Source organism: Brassica napus, chromosome C8 (genome assembly GCF_020379485.1).
Source record: "Brassica napus cultivar Da-Ae chromosome C8, Da-Ae, whole genome shotgun sequence".
Classification (NCBI taxonomy): domain Eukaryota; kingdom Viridiplantae; phylum Streptophyta; class Magnoliopsida; order Brassicales; family Brassicaceae; genus Brassica; species Brassica napus.
The window spans coordinates 38,179,302-38,198,841 of NC_063451.1; the positions used below are offsets into that span (position 1 = coordinate 38,179,302).

The 19,540-nt window shown below is 38.5% G+C and overlaps 5 protein-coding genes across 7 annotated transcripts; 3 read left to right on the forward strand and 2 right to left on the reverse strand.

Annotated features, from left to right (window-relative positions):
* Positions 1 to 3,507: 3,507 nt before the first annotated feature.
* LOC106360812 (xylan O-acetyltransferase 1) lies at positions 3,508 to 6,306 on the forward strand. Its single transcript, XM_013800481.3, has 5 exons — positions 3,508 to 4,219; positions 4,313 to 4,484; positions 4,597 to 4,796; positions 4,881 to 5,039; positions 5,797 to 6,306. The coding sequence occupies exons 1-5, from the start codon at positions 3,621 to 3,623 to the stop codon at positions 6,143 to 6,145; spliced, it is 1,479 nt and encodes a 492-aa protein (XP_013655935.2). The 5' UTR covers positions 3,508 to 3,620; the 3' UTR covers positions 6,146 to 6,306.
* Positions 6,307 to 7,242: 936 nt separating this feature from the next.
* Positions 7,243 to 9,881, reverse strand: LOC106359637 (probable glucomannan 4-beta-mannosyltransferase 14). Of its 2 annotated transcripts, none has more exons than XM_013799300.3 (8): positions 9,192 to 9,881; positions 9,006 to 9,104; positions 8,664 to 8,916; positions 8,465 to 8,575; positions 8,239 to 8,375; positions 8,040 to 8,153; positions 7,575 to 7,957; positions 7,243 to 7,500 (listed from the first exon to the last, which is right to left on the reverse strand). In XM_013799300.3, exons 1-8 carry the CDS (start codon positions 9,504 to 9,506, stop codon positions 7,341 to 7,343), a joined length of 1,572 nt encoding a protein of 523 aa, XP_013654754.1. In that variant the 5' UTR covers positions 9,507 to 9,881; the 3' UTR covers positions 7,243 to 7,340. The 2 variants fall into 2 exon arrangements, with proteins under 2 accessions (XP_013654754.1, XP_022564164.1); XM_022708443.2 differs by having other exon boundaries at positions 9,011 to 9,104; positions 9,192 to 9,398.
* A 742-nt stretch (positions 9,882 to 10,623) lies between these two features.
* On the forward strand, positions 10,624 to 11,724 carry BNAC08G26940D. The gene is made up of 2 exons (XM_013800482.3): positions 10,624 to 10,855; positions 11,002 to 11,724. The coding sequence occupies exons 1-2, from the start codon at positions 10,820 to 10,822 to the stop codon at positions 11,587 to 11,589; spliced, it is 624 nt and encodes a 207-aa protein (XP_013655936.1). The 5' UTR covers positions 10,624 to 10,819; the 3' UTR covers positions 11,590 to 11,724.
* Positions 11,725 to 12,815: 1,091 nt separating this feature from the next.
* On the forward strand, positions 12,816 to 14,101 carry LOC106360815 (pentatricopeptide repeat-containing protein At3g56030, mitochondrial). Its single transcript, XM_013800485.3, has one exon. The coding sequence runs from the start codon at positions 12,816 to 12,818 to the stop codon at positions 13,821 to 13,823; it is 1,008 nt and encodes a 335-aa protein (XP_013655939.1). The 3' UTR covers positions 13,824 to 14,101.
* On the reverse strand, positions 13,863 to 19,148 carry LOC106360814 (UTP--glucose-1-phosphate uridylyltransferase 3, chloroplastic). Of its 2 annotated transcripts, none has more exons than XM_013800484.3 (17): positions 18,285 to 19,148; positions 17,672 to 17,849; positions 17,440 to 17,589; positions 17,116 to 17,277; positions 16,844 to 17,016; positions 16,685 to 16,751; positions 16,259 to 16,425; positions 15,960 to 16,118; positions 15,642 to 15,733; positions 15,463 to 15,557; positions 15,266 to 15,343; positions 15,026 to 15,121; positions 14,825 to 14,899; positions 14,642 to 14,733; positions 14,402 to 14,564; positions 14,252 to 14,315; positions 13,863 to 14,160 (listed from the first exon to the last, which is right to left on the reverse strand). In XM_013800484.3, exons 1-17 carry the CDS (start codon positions 18,971 to 18,973, stop codon positions 14,039 to 14,041), a joined length of 2,622 nt encoding a protein of 873 aa, XP_013655938.1. In that variant the 5' UTR covers positions 18,974 to 19,148; the 3' UTR covers positions 13,863 to 14,038. The 2 variants fall into 2 exon arrangements, with proteins under 2 accessions (XP_013655938.1, XP_013655937.1); XM_013800483.3 differs by having other exon boundaries at positions 13,863 to 14,166; positions 18,285 to 19,147.
* Positions 19,149 to 19,540: the final 392 nt, after the last annotated feature.

Below are 19,540 nucleotides of genomic sequence, written 5' to 3' on the forward strand. Positions count from 1 at the left end.
GTAGTTTGGTTGATTCCCGAAAAGCTTGTGTATCGGAGTATCCATGTGAAGGACTGGAGTTGGTTGACAATTGATGAGGTAAGTGGCCGTTGAGAACGCATAGGACCAGTACGCTTTTTGCATGTGGGTGTGGGTGAGTAAGGTGAGACCGGTCTCGACAATATGCCGGTGCTTTCGTTCAGAGACCCTGTTGTGCTCAGGAGTATGCGGAGGAGAGGTGAGGTGTGAGATGCCTGCTTCAGTAAGGAGTTGACGGAGAGCAATAAATTCCCCGCCGTTATCGGAGTACAACGTGCCTATCTTTGTCGAGAATAGGTTCTCCACTAGAGCTTTGAACGCTGTGAAGGTTTCCTTGACTTGTGACTTGAGTTTGAGAGGATATAGCCATGTGTAGCGGCTGTAATGATCCACAAGAACAAGGTAATACTTAAAGCCATCAACTGAGATTATCGGAGAACTCCATAAGTCTGTGAATATATATTGTAGGGGTGGGGAAGAAAGAATAGAGCTTTGGTGAAAAGGCAATTTATGAGTTTTATTGATGGCACAATCTGAACACAAAGTAGTTTGGGATACAGATTGAGTACAAGGTAAAGAAAATTTTGAAATAATAGCTTTAAGAATAGAAGCAGACGGATGTCCTAGGCGGTAATGCCAATCAGACAGTTTATTTTTGGGTGCAGGAGAAGTAAAAAAGGCTTGAAGGGTTGAAGGGTTGGCTGGCCACTCATAGAGCTCATCCTTGGTCATGCCTTGGATTAACGGGACCCCCGAGCTGAGATCCTTCACCTGAAACGATGCAGGAAAAAATTCAACAGATACTTTGTTAGCATTACATAGGCGATAGACTGAAATGAGATTTTTTTTAATGTTTGGCACACAGAGAACATTGTTCAGAGATAAGTTTCTTATAGCTGAGGGCAGAGTAATAGAACCAGTGTGTGTTATGGCGAGACCAGAGCCATCTCCTATCAGCACAGAGTCATCGCCATGGTATGGTTGAGTGAGCGACATGTTGTGAAGATCACTAGTTAGGTGGTGTGTCGCACCTGAATCCATAAGCCATGCTGTGGAGGGGTGTGGAGCCGAGAGAGCAAGGTTAGCTCGTGGCTGCCAGGGACGGAAGGGAGAAGTGCTGACGTTGTTGTATTGAAGTTGAGACGTCTGTGGCATCTGTGGACAACGCCTGGCACTGTGACCGAAGACACTGCAAATTTGGCAGCGATCTTGGTATCCTTTCGATGGCTTGTACTCCTGCTTCTGAAACTGGTTTGGCTTGTTGTTGTTATTGTTGTTCCAGTTGGAGTTGCTGCCTCGATGTTGGTGTGGCTTTGAGCAAGTTGTCGCCATGTTCGCTGTAACTGGAACCACCGAGTTGGCTGGAGGAGTGGAGATCGCCATTATATTTGCTTCCTTGTTGATCAGCTTCTCATGGATCTCGATGATAGAAGGCGAGATCTCACGACCTTCGACTTGATCAGTGACTGTCTTATACTCTTATGGCACACCATCAACAATGAATTCAATCTTATCCTCAAGATCTAGAGGCTTGCCAAGGAGAGCCAACTGATCAAACCTTGTAGTAAGACCGCGCATGTAGTCGTCAATGGTCTTGTCTCCTTTGGTGTAATGCTTGAGTTGGAGACGAAGCTGTTGGATATGACCTCGAGTTGGCGTGGCGTAGGTGGTGCTGAGTGACTTCCAGACATCGTGCGATGTCTTGGTGTTGGTCACCATCGCTTGAATTGATCGAGACAAGGTACCAATCAAGGCACTGTAGATGAGGTGGTCTTGGCGACGCCATTTGGTGAAGGCTGGATTCACAGTAGTTTCGTCATTGACGGTGATGGTTTGTTCCGGTGCCGGCGTGGATCCATCAAGGTGTCTTACGAGGTCGTAACCATCGAGGAGAGCAGTTACTTGGAGATTCCAAGTCATGAAGTTTGTTGTCGTGAGCTTGGTGATATTCACCATATTAATGTTGAGTAGATTCTGGTTATTTTGAACAGTTTCTGCAAGAGGAGTGGCCATGGTTGAAGCTTGACGAAGAAGAAGAGGTTTGAAGGTGGCGCCCGAGTGAAAAAAAAAATTTTTAGGGTAATCTTAAGCTCTTGATATCATGTTAAGAATGTATTTGATATATCTTTTACAATATACATGAGGACTTATATATACAAAGCTCATAGGTCATCTCATAACTATACATTCCTAAAACAGAGGAATTCAAATCATAGAAAACATTCTCGAGAAAATAGAGGAATTCAAATCATAGAAAATATTCTCGAGAAAACAGAGGAATTCAAATCATAGAAGATATTCTCGAGATATATGGAATATCTCTTACATGTTAAGAATGTATTTGATATATCTTTTACAATATACATGAGGATTTATATATACAAAGCTCATAGGTCATCCCATAACCATACATTCCTAAAACAGAGGAATTCAAATCATAGAAGATATTTTCGAGATATATGAGATATCTCTTACAGACGAATGATTGATTGTTACACAAAACGAAAGAGTAGTTTTTTTTTTCGAAAAAGAAATATTAGGTTTGTGCTAGTTAGTTTTTAAGTTGTGATTAGAGGAATAAATTGTACGTTTGACACAAAAATATGTAAACGTATCACAAGTACTAAGACTGCTGCTTAAGGTGAAGCTAATTTGGATTTAGACGCAAGATACATATTGCTTTTTTTTGTTTCAATCTCTTAATTATGCTTATACGCATATTTGTATGAAAAAATAGAAAAATAAAATAAAAACAGACTGCTATAGACAAATAAAACATTGCGCGCAAGCCCTTTTCAAGAAATGATTTGAATCTTCAACAGTGATACCATAGACAATTTATCATGCACATACAACAATCTATAATAGAATTTTGGTTTAGTTCCTAATCTATCTTTTGTAAACCAAATTTGCATACGTGAATGATGCTGAAACATGGTTAACCTGGCACATGAGACATAACATTCAGGTTTGATCCTAATTTTGAATAGAAAGCTATGTTTTGGAAACAAACAAATCCTTTAAAAAAAATTGTAATCCATGATCTGAAAATATAAATGGATAGAACATAAACTCAGGTTGTAGAGAAGTGGGAAATAAAGTGGATAGTGAAAATGAAAGGAAGTATGCTTCTAAAAGTGTTGAAGTATAAATGTAATCAATAAGATGTTGCTTCTACAATTTGTTCTTTCTATAGTCCTTTTCTTAGGTGAGGATTGAGACAATCTTAAGAATCTTTGAAACCACTCTTCTCTCCAAACTCTATTTGCTATAACAACAATTTCAAAATAGATTAGTTAAGCGAATTAGATTACGTTTTAATGTCATTGAACAACTTAGTTTTTTTTATCAAAACCTTTGAAAACCAGTGCAAGATAAAAACCCCTCACCAAACTATTATAATCACAAAACTAATTAACGTTAACAATAACAATTTCATTTAAAAAAAAATATTATTACCTAATCCTTTGTAAGCTGCTCATATATTTCCCTCGATCTTTCTCCCTCTGTCACAAACATACTGGCATTTTAGAGAGCCTCTGAAGATTTTTTTGTTTTTTGTTTTTTATTTCTTGTTTTTATACTCTTTCTTTTTAAATCAAATGCAACCCTGGAGAAGAAAATTTCCATTGTTCGAAACAGGAGTGACAATGAAACAAAGAAAGAACAGTAACCTCTCTATCTTCGCCGTCGTCTTCTCTGTCTTCCTCTTCGGGATCTTCTTGTACAACGAAGACGTCAAGTCCATCGCCGATTTTCCTTTCTCCAGCTCAAAACCTAGCGACGTCCAAGAGAGCAAAGAAGAGGCTAAACCGACCACAGAGGTTAGCGCACTACCAATTCAAGAACCGATCAAGAACTCAGACCCAGTTCAGGAACCGGTCAAAAAACCAGACCCGGATCAAGATTCAGTGAGAGAAACAGAGCCAGTTCAAGAAGAGGTATCGAAAACAGAGGAAGGGAAGAAGATTGAGCTGTTTGCTGTGACGGAGGAAGAAGACGACGGAGGTGACGTGGAGTTGCCGCCGGAGGAGTGTGATTTGTTCACCGGAGAATGGGTGTTCGATAACGAGACGCATCCGTTGTATAAAGAGGATCACTGTGAGTTCTTGACGGCGCAAGTGACTTGCATGAGAAACGGAAGAAGGGATTCTCTGTATCAGAACTGGAGATGGCAGCCAAGAGATTGTTCTTTACCAAAGTAAACCAAAAAGCTGTTTTTCACTTCGGTTATTGGAATTGGTTTAGTTTGGTTTAGTCTAAATTTGTCTTGGTTTTGTTTGATCCGGTGAAGGTTCAAAGCGAAATTGTTACTGGAGAAGCTAAGAAACAAGAGAATGATGTTCGTTGGGGATTCACTTAACCGGAATCAATGGGAATCGATGGTTTGCTTGGTTCAATCAGTGGTTCCTCCCGGTAGAAAGAGCTTGAACAAAACCGGTTCTCTCTCCGTCTTCCGAGTCGAGGTAATTAACAACTATATAAGATAACGTATTTGGTGGAGTTGCTGACTATGAGAGAGTAGTTAAGCTTGGATCTTTGCTAGTAATTAATATATTTTTTTTTTGTTATGAAAAGGATTATAATGCAACGGTGGAATTTTATTGGGCGCCATTTTTGGTGGAATCGAATTCAGATGATCCAAACATGCATAGTATACTTAACCGTATAATAATGCCCGAGTCCATAGAAAAGCATGGAGTCAACTGGAAAGGCGTTGACTTTCTTGTATTCAACACTTACATTTGGTGGATGAACACATTCGATATGAAAGTTCTGTAAGTGCTGCTACTACGTTAATTTTGTATACATATATTTTATTTACAAGCTATGAACTGAGGTTGTGGAGTTGATGAAAACAGACGAGGATCGTTCGATAAAGGGGACACTGAGTACGAAGAGATCCAACGGCCAGTAGCGTATCAGAGAGTGTTAAGGACGTGGGGAGATTGGGTGGAACAAAATATTGATCCTCTACATACCACTGTTTTCTTCGCTAGCATGTCTCCTCTGCACATCAAGTAACCAATCACCTTAACTATCAATTAGATTTTACATTAATAAATTGTGTCTTGCTTAGTTGCTTAATCAACTGATCTGAACTAAGGGATGCTTTGCTTGCAATATGAAATTACTCACAACTTGAGTGGTCACACTCTCTAGACTCTAGTCTCCATGTTTGACGAGTAGTGGTACCATTTTCAGAGATAGAAACAGAATGTAATTTTGTGTGTGTTTTGAGTGCTATTATATGTGATGTGTGTTTCTTAGAACCTAGCGCATATATACCATTTATTCATCTGACCTGCTAAACAAGTATATCAACTAGAATTATATAGTAATACAATCTACTGATCTGTTTTGTTTCTTTAACATTTTTAATACAGTTCTTGCTTAACCATTATTCTTTGTATTAGGTAATTAATAGATTGACAATTACAATGAAACTTAGCTTATTCGTTTATTTATGTTATAACATATAACATTTTTCATTGTCTGCCTCCCAAAGCACATAACAACCACATGTACAAATCATTTATAAGGACCACATATTATTAACCTCATGCAGACTTAACGTAACTTGAAAACCAAGCAACTACCAGAAAAAGAGATAACAAGTCTTTGTCCTTTGAAATCCCCACAAAATAACATAAACCATAAATTATCTATAATCTTGTATTTTATAGAGTTGGTGTAACCACCACATATAATATGTTTTAACCGTGCTATGTTTATCTTTACGAATATCTAATTTATTTACTGTTGTTCATACCATAGGAGCTTGGATTGGGAGAATCCAGATGGGATAAAGTGTGCTTTAGAGACGACGCCGATTCTCAACATGTCAATGCCCTTCAGCGTAGGAACAGACTACAGGCTGTTTTCAGTAGCGGAAAACGTCACGCGTTCTCTTAAAGTTCCGGTTTACTTCCTCAACATTACGAGACTCTCCGAGTTCCGCAAAGATGCTCACACTTCGGTTCACACAATCCGACAAGGCAAAATGCTGACGCCGGAGCAACAAGCTGATCCCAACACTTATGCTGATTGTATCCATTGGTGTCTTCCCGGTTTGCCTGATACGTGGAACGAGTTCCTTTACACACGTATTATTTCACGTTCCTGACCAAAGAGACAAACAAAAAGTTTGGAATATCTTGAAATTGTATTAATTTGATATCATAATGTTCATAATTTTTCTTGAATTGTAATTGTGAAATGTTTTTTTTTACTTATGGTTATTAGAGTGTCTATTAGGATGAAAATGGAAGGGACCTTTTAACTGTTTTTGTATTCTTGAACTTTGGAGTGAGGTGACAGGGCCGTCTCAAATTATATCAAGATCCTGTTCAAAAAAAATATTAATTATATATTTAACAATGTAATGAAAACATTTTAAAAGTTAATAGTTTTATCTATATATATTTGAGGTTTATCTTCTAACTATAAACTATAAATTTAAAAATACATTAAAATTTTGAAATTTTAAACTAAATTTATATATTTATTTTGAAAATTTTCTTAATATTTTTTTACTTTACTCGAGTCCTGTTCGACCGCTCCACTAGCACATGCTATTAGACGGTCCTGTGAGGTCGAAAGCAAAGGATGCCAAATGTTTTTGCCTTTTTGTCAATTGATTGGGTAAAAGTTAAAATTACCCAACTTCGACCGTGTCTTTAAGTGGTCGATATGCTATTTATGGGAACAATGGATTGTGTTCAAAAAGGTTTAGGACTGAAGTTGATAACCACCTTAAGCCAAAAGATAAGTTTGGTCAGTTCAGATTTGACATAACCAAGTGAAATATTGACATTGAATCTTCAAAATTTTAGAAGCTAACATATAAATATAAGCTTCATTTATTTAAAAATATTTGAATTAATTTTTTGTACTAACATATAAATATAAATTGTTTATGGCTCCCAAAATCTTGATGTTATAGATTCAGTGTTTTAGATAAAATCATTGGTTGTGTCTTATCCCGAATAAGAAAATTTTAGTGAGAGAGAGAAAGTAGTATTGTTGGGATGTAATGCTCGTGTGTAGATTCATGTTTGATTGTCTATGATCATCAGTTTTGGCTAAACATGTAACAAATTCTTGATCAATCAAAGTATTATTCAGATGACAGGAAAAGAGGGGTCAGTTGTGATATTTTGATAAATTGTTAATTCTTTATTTATGAGACAAATAAGAATCTTCCAATAAAACTGTGTAACCTGATGACAAACCCACATCTTTAAATCTCTATACAATCGACCCTTTTGTAAGAATGAATGTGTAGTAGAAGAGAAGAAGTTAAAACGTGTTAGTGATGATCAACTCGGAACCGACATACCAATATATCCCACTCCAACAACAAAGAAAGCAGTGGACTGCAAGAAAAGGTATACATAAAGGTATGTCTTCCCAAACACAAAGTCATAGTATCCACATATGAATAGATACATCCCAACCATTATCTCTCGCCATCTGAGTCTGCACAAACATTCAACCACATCACAATCACATTATCTTTCTAAATACTTGTTGTGCAAGAAGAGAAATCAAACCTTTCGGGGAAGCTGTAGTGAGTAAGTAGGTTTTCTCTGAGAGTGTTATACTCTCCTAGCTTCTGTGTCACAACCCATTCTTTAACTCTACTAGTCTCTAGCAATCCAATGAGAGTTCCTTTACTTCTATGCATCGCCATTACATTCTCAAACAAGATCCAATACAGTATGAGGTAGAATGATTTTGGTGTTGCAATAGCGTTGAGGATAGTGATGGTTGCTGGAATGTAGATAGTTGTCCACTTAGGGACTTCTATTTCAGGGAATATAACGGTAGCAGGCAAGATCAGACAGTAGAAAACGAATGTGAAGATGTGTACAACAATCTTCCTTACAAAGAAGAAGTTGTATATCAAATAAGCCTTCTTCCATAAAGACACATTCTGTATCAAACAATATAAGGTTCATTTAGCCTTGCTTGTTCTCCAAGAAAGTTAGTTTTAAGGGTTTATGTGATGTACTAACCTCCTTTTGGATAATCTCCATGGCCATTTTCTTGAAGAGGTTCGCTGGACCACAAGACCAACGATGCTGTTGATACCGATATGCTCTAAATGAGCTTGGCAGCTCGTTGCTCACCTGAAACCCCAAACTTTTTAGGTAATTTAAAGTACAAGTCAAGTCAGTGGTCTTACTACAAGTGGAAAGTTTATTGATTATAGACCTTAATGTTGTCGACAAACACAAACTTCCAGCCGTTTAAGTAAGCCCTTACTGCTAAATCCATATCCTCAACGATCGTGCGGTCCTGCCATCCACCAGCCTCATTCAAAGCTGAGATTCTCCAAACCCCAGCAGTACCTAAAGTCAACGATGTTCCTTTTATAATAACTCAAAACTATAATCAGATTATACAAAACATAAAAAGTACAAGGACATTGATGTCCCACCATTGAATCCAAAGAACCCATGTATGGAGGATCCAGACTTTTGCTCCACAGCAAAATGGTAGTTAAGAGACATCTCTTGTATTCTTGTCATACAACACTCATCTGCATTCACTGTCAAAGCACAAACAAAGCAAAGATCAATTGTACTAATCGACTAGTAACCGGTCTTTAGCTAACTCATGAAGAAGAAAGATCTTACCGTATTTCCAGCCGGCTTGTACAAGAGCTATCTCAGAGTTGTGTGCAAGAAAAGGAACAGTACGTTCAAGAAAATCTGGTTCAGGCTGAAAATCTGCATCGAATATAACAACAAACTCGCATCCTTCCACATAACTATGCCTCATTCCTGCAGTGAGGGCTCCTGCTTTGTACCCGTTTCGACTGTCTCTAACCTCTGACTTTATGTTTATACCTTCGCTCGCCCATTTCTTACACTCTAATCTAACCAGTTCCTATTTTCAATAAGACACTTAATCACATTGCAATAACTGAGGCTGAACACAAAGATCAATGAAGATTCAAACGGGTTTAACGAAAGGACCTTACTGTGTGGATCAGTTGAGTCATCGAGCACTTGAACAATCATCCGATCCAATGGCCATGATAGCTTGCAAACCGCTCCTATCGAAAGTTGGCACACCTGTAGAAAAATTATCAGTAGTGAAACAGAGTGCTCTGCTTTTTGAAACAGAGTGCTCTGCTTTTTCTGTTTGAAACTAAGTCAAACCTCTCTTTCGTTGTAGATTGGGATTTGGATGAGAACCATTGGATGATTACTTGAAGGAGCTAGCTCGACGTCATCGGTCTTAAAAGATTCCCATCTGAGAACTTTCTCAGGCGTTCGTCCACGTAATTTGACAATGGCAACAACTATAGCCATGTAAGATGCATCTATAAACAACAACAGAGAGATGACCTGACATAGATTCACCAAAACATTCAGAATCGGTACGAGGAAGATGAATCTTGTTTGCTCTAGTACATATCCGATCACTCCCAAGAAGTTCATGTCAGCGAACAAACCATCCGAAGATGTCGCCATCGCGGAACACTTGAGACTTGACAACACAGACACAGAAGAGACAAGAGTAAGAGAAAGCTTTAAAATCTCTTCCTCCTGAAAGAGAAATGAGCTTCAGGAAGATCAGGAGACATTCTTTTTTGCTTTATTACCATGTCTTTTTGATTTATTAAAAGTCTTTGTCTATTTCATTAAAATAATAAAAGTAGACATGTATAGACGTGATCATAAAAGTTAAAATTAAATGTGTTTTGGTTGAGCTGGAATTGGTTGTTTCCACATCTCACCATGTCTTAGTTTTTATGTTGAGATTTGTATATTTTATGAGATAATCAGAATCTCTGACTTTTGTTAAGATTTAAATGTCTAATTAGATTAGTAATCGCTGCATAGTTGGACCCATCAATGATAGCTACTCTTTTAAATTAGTTTAAATGCTCATAACAACTACACCCTCAAGAGATAACTGATAGATATGCCCAATGGATAGCTATCCAAATTTTGTAATATTTGGTAAGAAAAAAAGCTAAAAAAATACTATAGATTATATTATCTTTAATATTTTCTTAATCACATAAATCTTTCATTCAATTATTTACATGTGTGAATTGTCACTAAAGACAAGCGGTTTAGACGGGCCCTCTCTCATCAATGCAACCAACGACTAATCACTTGCAAAGTCAATGATTAGTGGACCATAGCAGGATAGAAAAAATGTAAAAGTTCAAGAAAACTTGTTCACGAGCACTTGTACCTTAGTAGATAAAAAAAAAATTTCTTAGATAGCACATTTTTTTTTGTTTTTGTCGTAAAAATATACCTCAACGAAGAAAATGACCAAACTAAATTTTATTAAAAAACAAAAATGATAAAAATATGTATTTTTATCCTAGGATTAATTAATTTAGAGTTAAAAAATGGTGTTTTGGAGATATGATTTCAAATTAAAAAAAATAAAAATTAAAAATTAAAAATTTTAAAATAAAAATAGATTATTTTGGTCATTTTTTTTAAGTCTATTTTCGAGACAAATACTTAAAAATAAATATTCTAGCCAGATAAAAAGTTAAAATAAAATAAATGCTTTTCAGTAAGGCCTAAAATTTACCCAAATAAACTAAAAGGCGTCAAATGGGCTATACTATAGTTGCGGTTGTGTTACTCTTCTCGTAGTTTCCACGCGCTCTATCTAAAAAAGCGAGTGAAAGAAGGGAACCTAATCTTGTATTCTCTTCTCTGCTTAGAGCTTCACTGCCACAAAACACAAAGCCCTTTCCCTCTTCGTCTTCTACCATATGCATCGCTCTTAAGAATTACGTTCATCTCTATTCAAAATGGCCGTCGCTGTCAACGCCGGCTTCAGTTCTCCTGTAAGTATTCTTCTTCTTCTTGTTCTTCTTCTTTAATAACCATAAGATTCATGGAACTGGGTTTAATCTTGATAAAGCTTGATACTTTTATATGAGCTTTTGCTTGATTTGCTGAAACTAACAATACCAATCTTCTCTCTTTGAAGCTTCATAACAGATCCCACCCCGTTGTAAGATTCTCAACACAAGTCACAACGTTAAAGCCTTCACCTTTAACGTTCCACACATCTCCAAGTTCGTTACTTTCAAGCAAAAGGAGATTGGTTTCGTCTTGTTTGAAGTCAAATGAGGATTCCATCGCAACAACATCGGTCAATGACCCTCCTCCACCCTCTCCGGATTCAGCAAGTAAACCCGTTGAATCAAGCAGCAACAACGGTTCTGCCAAAAGAGCACCGTTGACAGCAAGAGAGAGGCTAAGAGCAGCTCGTGTCCTTAGCCGATACACGGAAGCGACACCGAAACCATCAAAGCCCAAAATGGGTAGCCAAATCTTGGAGGTGCTCAAGGAGAGTGACAAGAAATCGAATAGGAAACCGGGTCTGCCCGAGGCACCAACCAACATGCTTGATGATAGCAAGAGAGGTATGCCGAAGAAAGGATTAACCTTTGATCTACCTGGAAGTGCAGATATACTGGTTATTGCTTTTTCATTTGTGTTCATAAGTACGGTGATGTTTGCTACCACTTATGTTGTCTGGAAACTTGGTGGCATTCACTTCAATGAAAACTGAAGATAAGATGTTTGGAAACTATTGAACAGAGAGTGAAAGAGTTGTAGTTGAAATGTATACTTGGGGGAAGTTTATCACTTGGCAAAGATGGTTTGATTGTATACTGTGTAGTAGTAATACACATAATTTTGTCTATTACATAATCTCTTCCTGCTTTATATTCAGTTTTAAGTTTTAACCTTTACATGCATCCGTATGTTTGAACCCTGACCCAAGAAAGAAGTCTTCGAAGTTCTACCACCAAACTATAACGAGTAAAAGTTGAGAGTGTTATTTAGAGATTTGGGAATTGGGCGAGATAAGCATAAAGGGTATTTGTTTTTCTATAACATATTATTTTACTAAAATTATTTAAAACTGATTACTCCATACAAAAATTGGATAAATGAAATACAAAGAGGAAGAACATGATTATTGGGAGGTTTTTTAGCGTTGGGTTTTTAGCGGAATATAAGAAAATGTCTCTTAACTTTTAACTAAAAAAGTTAAGAACCGGCTCGTAATAATCATGCTCTTATGATATTTTTTATATAAGAGCAAGTTCTTAACTTTTTTTAGTTAAAAGTTAATAGACGGTTTCTTATAACTCCACGCTAAGAAACTTCCAATAATCATGCTCTTATGGTATTTTTTATTTAAGAGCCGATTCTTAGCTTTTATAGTTAAAGTTAAGAGACGGTTTCTTATATTCCGTTAAGAACCCCACGCTAAGAAACCTCCAATAATCATGCTGTTATGGTACTTTTCACATTAAAAATTAAATGAAAGGACACACTCCAAATTATTTATACTTTGCTAAAATGTTGGTAGTTTGGTACTACAAGAGAGTTGTGGTTCTTTTGTGTCTAGGGGTTTAGACCATTTTCAATACAAAATGTTATTTTTATTTAAAATCATGACTTTCAAAACACTAGAGTTTGGACCTAGTGGGGCTTAAACAAAAACAAGTTGGTTATTAAGCTTTTTTTTTTTTTTTGAACAAACAAGTTGGTTATTAAGCTATTACAAATAGTTAGAGAAAAAGAAACACTCATTTTCCCTGATATAAATACACAGAAGCTTTTAACAAAGGCCTGTTGTTTTATTATGGGCGTAATAGGCCCAGCTACGCTAATCACAGGCCCATCGATACTGTCTTCTTCCTTCCTTAATGTTCCAGTTAAACCCTACGACGCCAAAGCAAACTCTCATTTTTACTAATAATCTCCGGCGCCTTAAATTCGACGATGTCTCTTCTCCGGCGATACGTTAAAGAAGCAACCAATTCAAGCTTCCTCCTTCAATCAATCTCCGGACGTTCAATCTCCACCGTAAACACCAATCCAATTGCTCCTCCTCCTCCTCCTCCTCGTCGCCGTACCACCACTGAGTTCGATAACCTCATCTACGAAGCAGGAAACTCCGGCGACTTCGAAGCCGTACGCCGTCTCCTAAACACCCGCGTCGTGAACGCCTGTTTCAACACCACCGCAACTTTCAAATTCCTAACCAACACCGCTTCTTACGCCTCCTCGCTCGAGGATCTCCGCCGCGTTTTACCTCAGACCGACGTCGGCTACACGCGGAGGCACGCCTACGAAACGCTCATCGCTCGTCTCTGCAAACTCGGACGCATCGACGACGCGCTGGTCCTGATCAACGATATGGCAGTTGGGAGATTCGGTCTCTCGTCGTGCACGTTCCATCCGATCCTGAACGCGCTCACGAAGAAGAGCAAGATCGAGGAAGCTTGGCGCGTGGTGGAAGTTATGAGATCTCACGCGGTTCCGATGGACGTGACGGCGTATAATTACTTTTTGACTTCGCACTGTTACGACGGTGACGTGGCGGAGGCGAGCGAGGTGTTGAGGAAGATGGAGGGGGAAGGGATGGAAGGTGACACGCGTACTTACGACGCGCTTGTGTTGGGCGCGTGTAAGTCGGGGAAAGTGGAGGCGGCGATGGCGATCTTGAGGAGGATGGAGGAGGAAGGGTTGCCGGTTTTGTACGCTACTCATGCGCACGTTATAGGGGAGATGGTGGAGTGTGGTTATTATGCGCAGGGTGTGGAGTTCGTGATGGCGTACGCAGGGAAAGATCAGAGATTGGATGAGGAGAGTATGGGGAGTTTGGCTAGTAAGCTTGTGAAGAGGAAGAGGTTTAAGGAAGCCAAGTTGGTTTTGAAGGAGATGAGTGTGAGAGGGTTGAGGATGGGAACTGCTTTGCGTGAGTTTTATGAGAAACAATGTGATTGATTCAAAGGGCAAAACATGCACAAGCTTGTCACTTAACAGTTAAGAAACAGAGCGGAACACATTGGATATAGAATGGTGGAACGATTGGTGTTTAATTTACAAGGGAAGCAGCAACATTTACATTAAAGGCAGACACTACCTACTGTTTATTTGCAGCATATGTGCTGTATTACATGAAACTTTCTACTCTGGGAGGCTTAGATTGTTGGATAGAGTTAGTTTCGAGAAACATGTACTTGTTCAAGTCGAATGTGAGATCCATTGAGTTTGTAGTTCCAGTACCAGCTTCCTGTTTCCATCACCTCTTCTTCTATTGCTTCCAGATTGATGCTTAAACCTGAATCTATCACCAAATCAATCAATACTAGTGTCAGCTTTGCCTGGTTTCTTATGTATCATTGCCTTTTTTTTAAATAGAGTTCACTGACCTGGACTTCTTCCTCGTGTGATCTTCAGTCTGTGGCCATCAGGTACTTCAAAAACATGGTTTCCCTGTATCATCCACCAAGAGAGAGTATATATAACTTCATTTAGAGTTGAGACTCTAATCTCTGTTTTGCACATTCGAGTTACTGTACCTCTATAGTTACATTGCTGGCTTCGAACTCTGCATTTCCGTGCAATATGATTTTACAAGTCTCGAGCCGGTTCACATCGTTTCTCCAGTAAACATTTGATTTACTGTTCCAATCGATTCCTCTGTTCACGACTTTGACGTTATGCAGTTTGCATTTCCCACACCTACCAAAAAAAAAAAAAAAGAGTTTCTTGCGAGTTCAGAATGCAAGTACAAGAATGTTATCAACAACTGATCTAACCTTAGTCCGTATTGTAATATTGGTTCAGCCTTTTCGTTAATTGTTGTTGAACCCATGGCATTTTCAGCATTGATAATCAGGCTACCATGAACCTATGCCACATAAGCTGATTTAGTGTTTAAGAAATTCATCACAAAGAAAGCAATGCTGAATATAGTAAGCAGATAATTAAATATTAAGAACCTCAACATTGTTCCATGAGAACTCTGCAATCTCTAGTTGCAGTTCTGAGCAACTGGAAATTGACCCTCCCTTGAACTGCAACAATGGTAAAAAAAAAAAGAAGAAGATCAATTACAGTAAAGGCTTTGCTACGATTTTCAAAAAGCATAAAACAAAAGCAGAGTGCACTTTCTAGTGTCAAGAATCGACTTATTGACTTACTTTCTGTCTTGAAACTTCCCAAAGAGGACCAAGAGCAGGATGCAGAAGGATTAGATACGGTGGTGGGGAATCCACATATTGATCATTAGGTTCAACCTGGAGAAGTAGAATACCAAAATTAATTCTCGATTTGAATTCCTTTTTGATAAGACACGTAAAACAAGTCGTATAAAGAGATGATAATAAAATAGCGGTGATAATAAAAACAACTCGTCTAGAGAGATGTATGTATGAACTAACCATGGGAATTTTAATATCACATTCTGTAAGGAGGTCATATGCATTTCGGAGTATATCCAACAATGCACCATCTGGAGTCTGTAAGGAAAAAGATAAAATTGAAAATTAGATCAATTACATTTGAGTAAATAAATTAACGCAATGATACAAGAGAATAAGACAAAGAAGGGCTACGCAAGTGGTAAGAGAAAGATAACCTGGTGTAATGCAGCACTTGCGTGTGGTTTCTTCTTCTTAGCTGATGAAGTGACCCTCCTACGTTCGTTGTACACAATATATGTATCCAGTTTATCTGGTAAGATCATATTAAGGGAGTAAGCAACACCTATTTCCAGGCATACAGTAAAAACTCCGCAACTTATTTAAATAACTCTACCTTCTAGGCTGCCCTGGCATCTAGATGAAAATTTATTTGAGAAACTGTCTGCTATGTTTTGCATCGTGCACTCTAATCTACCACCCATAACGCTGCCCAAGAAGAAAAATAGTAAGAACGTTGCTGACGATGTTCAAAGTAACTGGGATTTAGAAAAAGGTATTAGGAGTCCAGAGGAACTGGAATGATTCCATTTTAGCGGCAGCAGTCTAGATTTGACCGAAGCTTCTATTTAGAAGCAAACTATGACGAGATAAATGGTGACTATAACAAGGGAACACAGAAGAGCAGTCAACGTAAGTGTTTAAATGTACAAACCTGTGATAGTCTCCGTACTGATCAATGTACTCAATTCGCTTCTTTGTATTGAGAACCATATTTGGCAAACTTTTTACGTTACTGCTCGACCCAATTGATTCGGCAGAATGTAAGTCTACATATAGAATGTTTGTATTGGCAGGAAAATCAGCCTGCAAACTTCAGAAGCGAAAAAATAAAATAATAAGAACTAGATTTAATCAGTGAACAAGAACGAACACCTAAACTAACGTCAGCCAACAAAAGAGTAGAGTAAGCACTTTTAAGCATGTACAAACTCGATGATAGAAATCTCATACCCATTTGAAGTTGGTGTTCTATTGGAGATTCCAAATTTGTCAAATTCTGTGTACTCAATGCACGATATACCACACTCCCACTTTCCATCAAGATTCTTCTTCTCCATCAATACATTAATTCCTTCGGTTGCTCCAGCATTCCTTTTACAGGATGCAAACCCAAGTTTCTGTCATATTAAGATTCACAATATATCAAGGTTTGTTGACAACTAGTAAGCAAGTCTGGAAAGCATAGCTCATATTTCTACAGGAAGTTATCCATCATATACGCTAAAGAAACTTTACTACGTGATATAGGAATCTTCTTTAAGCCCAGCGAACATGGGACCATTTGCAATAAACACCAGATTCTCATCCTTTTTGGTGACATAATTGATCTTTCGAATCTATGTCTATTGGGTGCACAAAAGAAGAATGCAAGCCTACCTTCTTATATCGTAAACCAATCCCAGCGAGGGCCAAGAGAGTCACATCTGTGGCAGCGACAACATTACTGCAATATCACAACTATCAACACTAAATCCAGAGTTCCAAGTTGTTTTGATTTTACTTTAATGAACAATTACACAAGTACAAGTGACTAACCTAACTTGCCGAACGGTTGCTCCTTTTCTTCCATGGTCATTAAACCATTTAAAGACACCTTTGTCATAAGCCAATTTCCAAATCACACCATGACCACCAGGTTTACTAACAGGCACGAAGGGTTTTGATACTATCCATTGGCCATCTTCAGCGCTGACAGCTGGGACGAGAGGCTAGAGATCCAAAGCCAATTTTCAACCGTGAGCATACTTAATATATACAGTTGTTGCCAAAAGGTAATATGAATCAAAAGTGAAAAAAAAATCTTGTACCTGTTCAAAGAGTTGGAAATTTGATTCACCTCTTCCAAACCATTTGAGCCTTTTACAAAGCGAACTAACATGCTCATGGTTCTTCTTTGCAGCACTCGTCATAATGGCAACAGGTGTGACACATTGCTTTCCATAAAGTTTGAAGTAAAGGAACTCTCTAGCCTATAAAATTATAAAACGAAAGAGATAAAGAAATAACATTACTAACTCACATGAACAAATACAGTTGTTTATCACTCGAATGCTAATTTTTTTTTTCCATTTCATTCACTAAAATACAAACAAACCTACCAAGAGTCACTCAAGTAATTAGTGAACATGTACCTGAAGGTCTCTAATAAGCCCCTCCAGCAAAGTTCGTCCACAATGAGTAAGCATTGCTGCAGGAAGGCATTCTCCTGTTTCCGGATCAACCAAACCTAATCTGTCTGCTGCACCTCCTAGGGGATATATTTCACCTAGGTCTGGCAATCCCTAATATATATAACAACTTATAACCAAGATAGCCAAAAAACAATTAATGTTGTTGACTGAAAGCAGTAGCACCAATACTAACCTCAATTCCCCAAAGTGCAGCCTGGGAGGCATATTCTTTCTCTTTAGTAAGGTCAAGAACGCTAGGAGTATGCATTTCTAAGTACTGGCAACCCAAAGTTTCTTCAACAAGATGTGACCGGTTAGTATTATGCCTCTTAGTCGATTGGTGAAGAAGCTCAAGAACCATGACTTGATATCTGACAAACAATCATGCACGTCTCACTAGTGAATACATCAAAGAGAGAAATAGCATTCAAAGAGCATTTGTAACTGAACCCGAACCAAACCCCAACCGAAAAACCTAAATCCATACCCAGTCTGTAAAAATACCCAATTGGATCATGTAGGACAGTACTTTTTGGTTATAACCCAATCCGTACATGAAAAACTTGAGCCCGAAGTAGTATTAACCAAACCCGAACATATATAAACCCCCAAATGGTGGTGGCCTAATGTATCCAGAAACTTGATCCGAATCCGAAATATTATTAACTAACCAGAGCCAGCCATAAATGTATTAAAATCCAAATGGGGCCTAAGAAGTTGTACCCAGAAACCCAAACACCCAGGCCTAAGCATTCTTCCTACTCCTAGTGGAAGTTTCTGAAATAGAGGAGGTTAAGAATTGGTACCCTATGATTCCTCCAATGCAGTCGTAGAACTGTTCAATCTCACCCAGAAACGTCAAGAACTTTCTAAAGTGAGCAACGTTCTCCGCGTCTAAAACTGTACTTCTATCTTTATAGCCACTACTGTTCACATCGAAACGCTCTATCATCTCAACCAACGCGTAAAGCGCGGTCTTCACGGAGCTTCTCACTGTATACTCCTCCTCTTCCTCTTCCTCAAATGTTTCCTCGTAACCTACACAGAGCGCGTGTTCTTGCCCCGCAGCGATCACGCACTTGACGAGAAACATCTCTCTCGAATCCAAACCAAGCGAGCCTAAAACCTTCGATAAACCGCCTCGATTCTCGCTGAAGAATCGACGGACTCTGGAATCGGAGTCGATGACCGCTTCCTTCCTCCGTAGGTCCTTGGAAACGTCGAGTTTCGCTAAGAGAGCCTTGAGCCGATCGATTTCCGATGAGAAATCGTCGGATTCGGGAGGAGTCGGCGTGGAGTACTCGACGGGTACGGTGGAGACACGTGTCACCTGGTGATTACATTGCTGCGAGGGAAACGAAGAAGGGAGAAAGAGCAGAGGCTTTTTGAAATGCGGAGAGGTGAAGGAAGGAGGAGGAGACGGTGTGGTTCGGAAGCGGAAGAAGGAGAGGTGATTGTGGTTGTGGAGAAGCGGAGAAGCTTGAGGATTTGCCATGGGGGAGAGGAGGTAACAGAGGAGGAGGAGTGTGTGTGGGGTTTTTGAAGAGGACCCGGAGGAGGGATAAGGAGAGATACTCGAAGCATATACTCTTTCTCCTCCTCCCCAAAGCTCTTTCGATTTTGCTTCCTTTTTTTTTATTTTTTATTTTTTATTTGTTTTTTTGAATGTAATCCAATTAGCAGCGAAGGAGCTGATTGTGTAGACGATGTGTGATTGTCGTGCGGTGCAATCTTTAATCTGACGGTCCACATGCCATTGCTTTGGATTACGCCGATGGGGCCATGTTCACGCCGACAAACAACATTTTCCGATGTTGTTTTGTTTTATCAACATTTTCCTATATATGTTGCTTGATTATAAGCTACGAAATTTCGCATGTGATTTTTAAAGATGGTTATGACTTGTGAGTATTAGGATTGAAAATTATCAATTTCACTCACTCAAAACTTCATGAATTATCGATTGAGAGGTATAATCCAGTTCGTGTATTTCTTTCTCTCCTTTATTTTTTGAATTATCAGAACGTTTTGAACCAGTCTCTCGCTGTCCGAACCCCTATCT